This window comes from Hermetia illucens, chromosome 4, assembly GCF_905115235.1.
Source record: "Hermetia illucens chromosome 4, iHerIll2.2.curated.20191125, whole genome shotgun sequence".
In the NCBI taxonomy this organism is placed as follows: domain Eukaryota; kingdom Metazoa; phylum Arthropoda; class Insecta; order Diptera; family Stratiomyidae; genus Hermetia; species Hermetia illucens.
In genome coordinates, this window is record NC_051852.1 from 103,005,049 (window position 1) to 103,015,995 (window position 10,947).

A 10,947-nucleotide genomic window follows, 5' to 3' on the forward strand; every position below is an offset into this window, starting at 1 on the left:
ATTTAAAAATTGTATAATCCTGCTGGAAAACTGGTGTTGTTTCCAGACATTGGAATGTTATTAATTCACCGTATGCCACCAACATGTGAATTTCTACTAATGTCACTGTATGCAACAGAAGAAGGATATTGATTGGCACAGCACCATAACTTAAGATGTTTCAGCAACTATAGATACGTAAATTCAACCCTACCCGAAGAGTCAACTTCCCTGGCGCTCTTGCGATATTACTTCATGTTTTCTATTCAACTAGACAATGGCTCAGGCGGCAGAAGCTCGTATTGCTTAATTTCAATATCAAGCACTCTAACTAGGAAATTCAGTTACAACAAAAATTCGTTACTTTCTGCCAATTTTTATTTCTCACAATATTTTTTTTTCATTTAAAAACTTACAATATAACTCTATATACTTTTTAAATTATCAATTGATTACTTAAATCTTTGTTGCGCATAAACCTATTTAACAGTTACATGCCGGTCTATATTCTTCTCTTGTACAAATGATATTTTATTGTTATTTTATTTCATTTAACTAAACAATTTAAATGTGGGACAAACAGAATGTAGACGATAACGATCGAATAGTTTTTTTTGGATTAGAAATGGCTCCGTTCCGAAAAATATCTTTTTCGAAAAACTTACTTTTATCAGGGCTGAGTGTTTGAAAATTAGATTTGGAAAACGAGAACATAGAGTAGATAGCAACAATCTGATTGCCGTTTTCATCTCAAAAGCTTGTCATGCAAATATCGCCCCAAATTTTCTGTTTTCTGGGAAGGTATCCACATTTCGTATAGTATACAATACACATGAATAGTTTATAATTAGTATTTATAGTTTGCATTAGACGTCTTCAATGTTTTTGCTATTTACTGTCTCAACGATATTTTCCTGTTTGTGTGTGTGAGTAGTCTTTATCACGACTAAAAACCGTTTCAAATATTTGTATAGAATAATCTGAATGCGACTACGAACTATCGATTGCTGGTCCCACCTTTTTTCCGTTCTTCCTTTTCCTTCTTCTCGGCCTCACGCCGCGCCGCTGCCTCAGCCCGATGTTGTTTAATTATAGCTAATCGAGCCAAGTCAGCACGTGCCTGCTCAGTTTTGCCTTCGGCATGTAACTTTTGATAAAGGAGTTGCGCCTTCTGTTTCTCTAGTTCCTCACGTTCGCGTCTCGAAAGTTCTGGTTTCGCGGCTTTATCGCCAGATCCCACTTTTGACACTTTTACTGCCGATTTTTTTGCAACACGATTTGGATTTTCAATTTCTATTAGATTGGAAACTCCCTTCGCCTTGTGGTTGTCGTCATCACTCTCTTCTGAATCACTACCCGATCTTGAACCACCGGATGCCTCTTCGTCTTCACCTTCAGATTCTTCCTGTTGCCGAGATGTTCTGTAATAAAAACGGAAAATAAGGATTCAGGGTTAATTGCACCAGAGTAGAGGTGGTGTCATTCGTACTCACTTCTCCTTATCTTTTTTCATCTCCTCTTCCAGTTCTTCGGGGCTAGTAAAGTTCCGTGACCGTCCTTTGTGATTGACATATTTTCCTGATAATAGAAAAATAAATTAATTTTTGATGATTTTCTTTTCATATTTTAATTTTTTTCGCCTGGTCCTTCGTCGGAAAATTAAGGTAAATTATGCAGAATATTCATAAGTCTTCGAGAAAGGAGAAATATTTTTATATGTATGGAAAAACCAATCACATACTATAATTAGCTGGCTCCGAGAAGACATCACTCATTTACTTGTAGGTTAGCTGGCTGCTCCCACTAACCCCCCTGTGTATATGAAGCTAACAGCGTTATTTTCAGAAGCAAAAAATGAGCTTGTAACTGCAAGAACCTACCTACCCTGTAAGTTACGGCTTAAGAATACACTCAGTCAGTCCCTGCTTGTCATAAGAGACGACTAAGAGGAATAGAAATTTATGGAATAGCGACCTGAAAATTTCGAAGCTTTATTACTGCCGAAACATCAGTAACACCTCTTCAGACACTTTTGGTGTGTAGCAGTAATAGTAGAAGGGCGAATGAATCTCCCATACCGATTCCCTCTGAGTACTCGCACGCCCACCATTTCTGACCATGTGCTTCGAGTAATAATTGTTGTTTGCATATACATTTTTATGCAGGCATACTGATAAAAAGACTAATAAAGAACTATCTCCTAGATAACGTTGTTCTTTTAATTTGGTATAGGAGTAGTGACAGCACGGAATAAAACCTAGGTGAGACTGGAGGCTACCCGTACAAGTATGTAAGCTAGAGAAGCTATCAAAAATCTTAAATATACTGCTGCACTTTGGGAAAGAGGTCCCAACTTGCATGGTGGCGATATAATAACATTAACGTTTTTCCTACCTTCTCTAGCGTACAACGGCAACGACCTTTGACTATCGAAAACGGACTATGATTGGTTTCAGAAATATGCGCACGCTCCTCGACGACTGTGGCGTGGCTCCCCAGAGTGCTCAACTTGAGTGGCAATTCCAACGATATAAGCTGGACATTCTGCGCCTAAGTTAAGTAAGATAAAGGGACTCTGGAGAGTGCTTCTCCCCTCTTGCGACAATACGATTTCGTACTCTGGAACGCCAAGTGGTAGAAGACGTGAATCCAGTGTCGAATTGCTTCTGATAGCTACCGCAAGACGCACTCTCTGGACTTTAAAGCCGGTTTCTGATAGATTTCAAACTGCAAGATTTTGGTACAGGTTAGGAACATTACAATCGTACAGTGCTATGCACCAAACCAGACTTCTAATAGGTATGCTTTCTACGAGGCAATTAAATGCAGTTCAGGAGAAGCTTCCTTAAGGTGATATTGTGGTCGTAGTGGGTGATCTGAATGCCAAGGTGGCTTCTGACAACACCTTGCCCGGACATGTGATCGGGGAACACGGTTTCGGCGACAGTAACGATAATTGGAGGAGGTTTGTGGATATCTCCAACTTCCATCGCCTCGTCATTGGGGGGCATTTTTTGAGCACAGAGTCTGCCATAAGTTCAATCACATCGACTACTTCGCGATCATCAGTAGATTTAGGAGTTGTCTTCTGGGGAGTGCGTAAGAAAAGAACCGCTGACATCGGGCTCGAAAGAGATTGTCATCTGATAGCCGTTTACGTTCGCTTGTCTGTTGCGTCCGCCACTCCTCGCAGGGTTGGTGAGCTGCGACCCTCTAAGTTCAATATCGGCCGCTTATATGACCCATTTGTTGCTCGACAGTGAGCTATCTTGCTGATCGAACGGCAGATATACTGAAAAACCCGCCTAAGAGTATCGATGCGCATTGGGATGCCATCAAAGTGCTCCTTTCTCAGGTAAGTCATCAGCCTCATTCCGAAGGGACCTCATAAGATCTGACTAATTGCGGAAATATAGAAACAGGTAGATGAACGGAAAGTGTTGAAGACTCTAATGATCGCTGCGAGTAATGGCGGGCGTAACGCGACTCCAATGCCGAGCGAAATCCCGAGAAGTTCAGCGTAATGCACGCCGTGACAAAAATGAATTTGCTATTTCACTGGTGTGGGAAAGGAACGACGCCGCAGAACATATTGATTTCAGAAGTGTATACCGCATTACAAAATAGCTTGCATGTGGTCGCAAATCATTCAGCCGTATTGAGAAGGAATCACCGGTCGACTTCTCATCCATGATGACGAACAACTGCAGAGATGGAAAGAACACTTCACCATAGTTATTAATCTTATCACATCCGATGGAGTTCGTCCTCTTCTGGATGGACTAGTCACCGTAGCAAGTGGATATAAACTGCTCCTCCAAGCAGAAGAAAAATCATATCGGCATCAATCCACTCAAATCAAATCCGCTGGACTTGACGGTCTCCCCACAGTTATTTATCGCTGCATCTGCAGTTACTGTAAATCTGCTGTTTCCATTCGTATGGAAGTCCTGAGAATCCGAGACCTCCCAGAAAATGAAATAAGGGGATGGCCGCTAAGATTCCAAAGAAGGGCACTCGTTTTGAGCATGATAATTGGATAATGCATTGCATGGTTCCTGCTGTCACAACCATAATGGCTAAAGTAATCCTGGAAGGCACCAAAGAACATTTCAAACGATTGAGCGACGGAAAGCTTGACTTGTTTCTGCTCCGAATCCTCCTGCACTCACTACATCAACCCTCTACGGAACATTTTGAAACAGTGCGCGGAATTTAAATCTTCGCTGCATCTGTTTTTCATCGATTTTGAGAAAGCTTTCGATCGCTAACAGGAAGTGTATCTGGAGTGCTCTACACAGGAACTAATAGCCATTATTAAAATGACATGATAATGCAAAATGTTACGTGTTGCCTCGAAGTAAAATCTTGAAAGATTTTGATATCCAAGTCGGAGTCCACCAGGGTTGCATCCTGGCGGCGATATTATTTCTTCTTCTTATCAATGGCGACATGATGTCTTTGCTCTCCCACCAGGTCATGGACCTTGGCCAAATGGCTCTGAATTTGGAAAGGGGGGCAAGTAGAGTTGGACTGAAGTTAACATCAACAAAAGCCATATCTGCATAAATGGGCAAACTATCGAAGGCGTCGACCAATTTGTACATCTAGAAAGCGTGGTTTCTGCCGACTGTGGCTCCCAACTGGATGTTATCCGACGCATTAACAGCGCTAGATCCCCTTTCGCTGGTCTGTCCAAAATTGAATGTAGTTATCTTAACACCAACATCAAATTGAGACTGTTCTGTGCTGGCGTTCTTTCTGTGTTGCTATATGGGAATAGCACATGGAAAGTGAAATTCACTGCTACTCAAAAGCGCTTAGCCTTCGTTAACATCTATCTGTGTCGTATCATCAGAGTACGCTGGCCTGACACTATTTCAAACGAAGAATACGGTCAGCGCACAGGCCTGTAACTCATACATCGGAAAGTAGAAGTGGCATTGGGTCGGTCACGCATTAAGGAGAGGCAACAATTGCATTGCCAAGTTATGCCATGCAGTGGGATCCACTCTTCCAATATGATTGCCGAGTGGGTCGCCCCAATATCACTTGCGCAGGGCACTAGAGGAACGCAGGTACATTGAGTAGTAATAGCCGACCAATAATTCAGTTAGGATCCAAACTGTTTGGCAATCGAATAAGTTCTACTAGTTCATTGTTTTGGTGCAAGATGTCTTGATACACAGCAAACTTTTTTCGATAAAAGTATGTGAAAACCTCATACTTAAATTTAGATAATATGGGTATAAAAAGAATTTTCAAATCGTCGAAATTCTCAGTCAAGACGTAAAACAGTCTTAGCTGCGGTGCCGTCCCATGTGGACGCATCGTTGTCCGAGAGTGAATGTGTTAAGCGCATTGTGTCGATACTGTGTGTACGAGTGTGCGAACAAGAACAAAGATCCGCTTTGTGCGAGTGAAGTGCGATACATCAGAATCCCGCTCCTAGGGATTCGACGTTCGAATGTTAACTAGTGTGACCGCCCGGCAACATTAACCCGAGAGCAGGGAAAATTTCAAGAACAAGCAGCGTTCCGGGAATAGTGCTTGAAAAACTCTTGTCTAACGAAAATGAGGAAAACAGTTATTCCGCTCCCGCCCGAGGACGAATTCACACTTGTGAAGGGGAACAAGCGTAGAAAAAACAATTCTAGTCCCCTCTCCGAACGAGAGGACTCAGCAACGTCTACTGCGTCCTCGGAATGCGAGTCCGATTCCTCGCTGGGCTCAGACGAAACTTTGAAGGATGCTCCGATTTCCGCTGAAGAGATCCGGGATGCTGTTTCCTTAAGGAAACATCACAAACGCCTCCTGAGGAAGCTGACGGAGGCCTTAAATAAGAACAAGCCCCAGGAGAAACTAATTCTGAGACTTCAGGCGCAATACCTCGTTGGAGGCAAAAAGTAAACGCACCTTCGGGCAAACTGCCTCCCCATCGTCGGTTCCAGTCGAGGAAACCGAAGTGGCAGACGTTTCTGCGGTTAATAATACACCAGTACTACCTATAAACCGGCCACCATCAACAAACCATCTCCTGTTCCCTCCACTTCAAAAGTACAACAACAACAATAGAGCCACGCATCAGTCTTCCATCAACACCAGCAATAAAATTAAAGAGGTAAGCCGAAAGATTCCTCCACTCGTGGTTGTTGAGCCACTGAATACCTTTAAATCCATCAAAGACTCAATTACACGTGCCCTATCCAACAATTAACTGATTACAGAGGTAATACCCACCAAATCCTTACCAAATCGCCTGAGGACTACTCTACGGCGAAGAAAATTCTGGTGGAGAACAAGAATAAATTCTTCACCTACACCCTTCCCTCGGAAAAAACAACAAGCCTCATCCTAAGAGGCCTCGCCGCTTCTTTCTCACCTGCTGAGATTTTCGAAGAACTGAAGACGCAAGGACCGTCAAGCCTTACGTTACAACTTAGGCGAAAACCATGCAACAGATCTCTAGCATCGAGGCCATTCAGCATACCTTGGTGCGCTTCCAGCAAATTAAAAACAAGCAAGTGTTGCAGTGTAAAAACTGCCAACGTGGTCCGGGCGAATGCTCCAAAACGCCTGAGCAAGCGCCAAAGTGTGTGATCTTCGGGGGCAATGACCACCCCACAAATTATCGCAACTGCCCGATACTCGTCCGAGTTGTGGCGAGGAGTGCTCAAAAACGAGCACCCCACTCCCTCCTATTTCTACTCCCAGAATTATCGAAAACCCCGCTTTCATGCGGCCATCTGTGTCCAACCAGTCTGCCCCAACATCCCAACGCACAAATCCCCCGAATATTTCCAACCCCGATTTCCTTGAGTTCGCCGGGAAATCGCAAGAATTCCTGCAAATGTTCAACGCGATGGTGGGTACCTTAACGACCAATAATGGACATTAGGATCATCGAGTTGGTTGAACATTAACTCGATTATAGGCCTTGCCCGCAGGCACGAACTAGAGCTATTTCTTGGTGAGCATAATCCCCACATAGTGGGGAAACCAAGCCCATTTTCTCAAATTTCAACCTTTTCAGAAATGACCGTCCTCAGTCTAACCCTCAAGGTCGAGACACCTGTGGTGGAACGGTCATCCTTATTTTCGACAAATTCCTTGCCAAACAATTGTTTCCTCCACCGAATAGCTTCAAATCTATTGAGGTTCTTCCCTGGTCTTCGTTGCTGTCTACTATCCCGATCAATCCTTTGATACTCATGACATCCGTTCTATCCTACCCTTCTGTTCCGCGCAACCGAGAGCAAACAAGTCCTGGTCCGTAATTATAGGTGGAGACCTCAACGCCGGACACCCGTCATGGTTCGATGTACGATCGAACAAGAACGGAGAAACCCTCCACCACTTTCTAACCACCTCTAACCCCAATATCAACCTCTCTCACTTCAGCCCCGTCCTCCCGTCATTTAATAAAGGATATTATCATTTCTACCTTGACCACTTCCTAATTAGCAGCAGCCTTACCCTCAAACCCAATCCAAACACTTATCCCTTCCTAGAAACAGTCCCCGGTATCAGTGACCACGATGCCGGGGTCTTAGATATTTCACTCCCCGACAGAGCCACTCGACCCTCTCCTACTTTGGTCTCCGACTTCCAGAAGGTGAACGAATCGTATACTTAAATCCAAACTTGAACCTCTCCTCCTCCCTTCCAATGAAACAGTTTCCAACGATACTATTGATTGGACAGTTCCTCAATACACTGAAGTAATTCAGCAAATATGTGACGAACTAATACCTTCTCGTTTCCTTAACTACTGCAACCTAATTTCTCTCCCAAATGATATCCTTGAGGATATCAAATACAAACGTACCCTAAGGCGGGGGCTATCTAGAAATAGATACCTCTCCGCAATCCTCTCCTCTCCGTGACGAAATCCTTTCCCTTGACAGGTCAATCCGCGACAGAATTTTAACTCTTTACACTAACCACCTCCACATAGAACTGAACTCTGATACCTTCAGGTAATTCAGAAAAACTTGTCCTCGTCTAGGCAAGTCTATCCTTCCGCAAAGTATTTCAACTCCCGAAAAGGTGAACTTCATAGCCGATCACTTCTTTCAAGTGCAACATTGCACCCTCCACATTCGTGATCAACACTTCGAAAGTGTTGTGAAACAAACCATTGAACAGCTCCAATCTGCACCAAATTTTTGTCGCCCCAGTCCCAACCTAAACTTTTCTCTCAACACCTTCTCCCATCCACTTTGTCAGCCTAAGTTCAGTGGAAGCTGTAATTGCAGCCTCCAAGAACAAAAAATCAGTGGGGGTCGACAAAATTCCTTCCATAGTGTTGAAAAAGTGCGCTCCCAACATGTCCACCACACTTTCCTCTATCATTAATCACTGCCTCCTCAACGCTTACTTTCTCATCTAGTGGAAAAGTGCTCGCATTGCACCCATCCCAAAAAAGAACCTTAATCCACTTAATCCCGATAGTTACAGGCCTATCTCTATCCTATCTTCCTGCACAAAATTTTTCGAGCGGGTCATCAAATCACTCATAGACGAGCACTTCCAAAAACACGAGTACTTCCAACAACACTCTACCCGAGTTCCAATTCGCCAACCGAACTAAACACTCGATTGAGCACGCAGTTATTATTCTCAAGACTGATATCCTAGGTATCAGTCGGAAGACACCCACCATAGTCTGTCTTCTTGACCTAAGGAAAGCGTTCGACTCCGTATGGCAATATGGACTCACGTATAAGCTTCCGGCCGGCATTCCCCAGGGTTCAGTCCTTTCTACAACCCTTTTCTCTCTGTTCACCGCAGACATCCGCAAGCCAACTCCTCACCTGTGCCCTATCCGAATTCGGATACGAATACGCGGATGACCTAATCCTGTATACCATCACCAAAGACATCCCCCGCGGTGAAGCGCGTCTGAAAGCTAATTTAGACGAACTTTACCATTATTTCACCGGTTGGAAACTCTCCTTAAATCCCGACAAGAGCAAGACCATTTTCTTCCATGGAAACATGAGAATGACGCCAAAAAGGTGGAGCGACATTAGATCTTTGTCCTACTGTGAAGGAAGTCACTTACTTCGGAGTGACAATGAACTCCCGCTTCTCGCACGTCCCTCATATAACAAAGGCACTAGGCCGTGCAACTGTTGCCTTCATGTCCCTGTATCAATATCCCCACTTCAAAAAAGGCTATCCGCCTGCTCTTCATTTTCTGGTCTGATTGCTCCCCATCTCAAATGGAACGACTCCGCCTTAAGGAGCGCAGGATCTTTCGCCACTGCGCCAACATTTTTAAAAACGAAGACCGCTCCAAGTACATTTCCAACCAGATCCTCTACGAGTCCACCCAAACCCCACGTATCGATCCTTCCTTGTCCGTCATGCCCTCAACTTCCTGGTCAAGTGTCAATCCCATCCTAGTCCTCTTGTCTCCAAAGCCATGCAGATAGAGATCGTTGAAGATAAACTTCTTCGGACTCATCTGTTTCCCCAGATCCTCTTATCCCTCCAATCATAGAACCGTCTTTCCGATACCAGTAGAGTAGTACACAGGCAATTTCTCCGACCCCCAATTTTTTAAACCTACCCATCATTAGCGCCCCTCCTAGCTTTTAATTCCCATCCCTCTCCCGCACGTCACCCATCCTACCCCAATCCTTTTCCCTCCCCGTCCCACCCTGTTTTTAAATATGCTCAACGAATGGAGGTTTTTTTCGACTTTTCCTCCAAAATGATTTGTAAATATTTCCACACATTTCTTTAGTGATAAGTTAGGTTAAGCTACATGATATACCTTAGACTAAGTTTAACTGTTAAGATAGTCCCTAAGTTAGTTATAAGTTTATAGTCATTCCTTTTGTAAATAAAAAGTTGTTATTTTTCGTTATAACAACATTGCGCCCATGATTTGCAATACGAGCGGAAACCTGGCCCAAACCACGTAGGTCCCAAAGAAGTTTTTTTTGCAGATGAGGCCAGAGTGCAATGAAAACAGTTGAGCCGACCATTCCAATTTTTCCCTAAGAACTAGTTATACTGATTCCCAGACAATTAATATTGCACGATTTCCCCAAGATTCAGCAGTTAATGGAAGATTTACTGCCATCCTCAACCTAAACTTGGGAAATTTGTCAATGCCCGCCAAGCAAATAATAGGGACTGACTGCCGCGTGGACTAATCTCAGCCCTGCAAATGCTACCTCCAAAATATTTGTGGCCAGATAAGCGTGACACATTAGACACTCACCAAACCTCATACTCCCACGGTCCGAAGTGGCGTACCCAGCGCAACTCTCATTGAGGTTATGTAAACCAATATTCCCACATGAACAAACTATTTAAAAACCAAATTTCTCCACTTGTCGTATTTCTGCATGACCTAACCAATAACAAACCAATTAGCGACCTCGAAAATATCACCGAAGAACCACTCCGACTTCACTAAAACTCGCTGGAAAACTTTTCATATTTACCTCTTGGCATGATTATCGATTTGGGTGCGAAAGCAAGAAATAAAACTTATATCACAGCGTCGTGTTTCCTCCTTTAAAATCCAATACTAATTAAACACCGAGCGCAAAACTTAACAAACGGCCGGCGACGAATTTCGTCTCGAGGTTCTTAACGAGTCCTAAGATAAAATTCACAAAGAAAAACAGTCGCCACATATATGAAAAACACGGAGAGTGCCAATCCTTTGGAGACTTTGCATTCGCGCTGTTCTCAGCCACTTTCGGGGAGTAGTGATGGAGTGAAGTTAGTGGTTAGTGCAAATGTCGGTAGGATATTTTAAATAAAGTGTTATTATCTTAACTAAATGGTTGACGCTTTCAATAAAAATGTTATAAATTTAGAAATAATGAATATTGTTTAAAGTTTTCCCTCTAATTCATCATACCACCATTCACAATAGCGTTCTATTGGAACGGTATTCACGCCCCACTGCCTAAGCACGCCTCTGCGAATATTTGTAATCAA

At 43.4% G+C, this 10,947-nt stretch overlaps 1 protein-coding gene across 1 annotated transcript; it reads right to left on the bottom strand.

Annotated features, from left to right (window-relative positions):
• Nucleotides 1–335: 335 nt before the first annotated feature.
• LOC119654928 (28 kDa heat- and acid-stable phosphoprotein-like) lies at nt 336–10,679 on the bottom strand. The gene is made up of 3 exons (XM_038060579.1): nt 10,443–10,679; nt 1,473–1,557; nt 336–1,400 (listed from the first exon to the last, which is right to left on the bottom strand). The coding sequence occupies exons 1-3, from the start codon at nt 10,450–10,452 to the stop codon at nt 977–979; spliced, it is 519 nt and encodes a 172-aa protein (XP_037916507.1). The 5' UTR covers nt 10,453–10,679; the 3' UTR covers nt 336–976.
• Nucleotides 10,680–10,947: the final 268 nt, after the last annotated feature.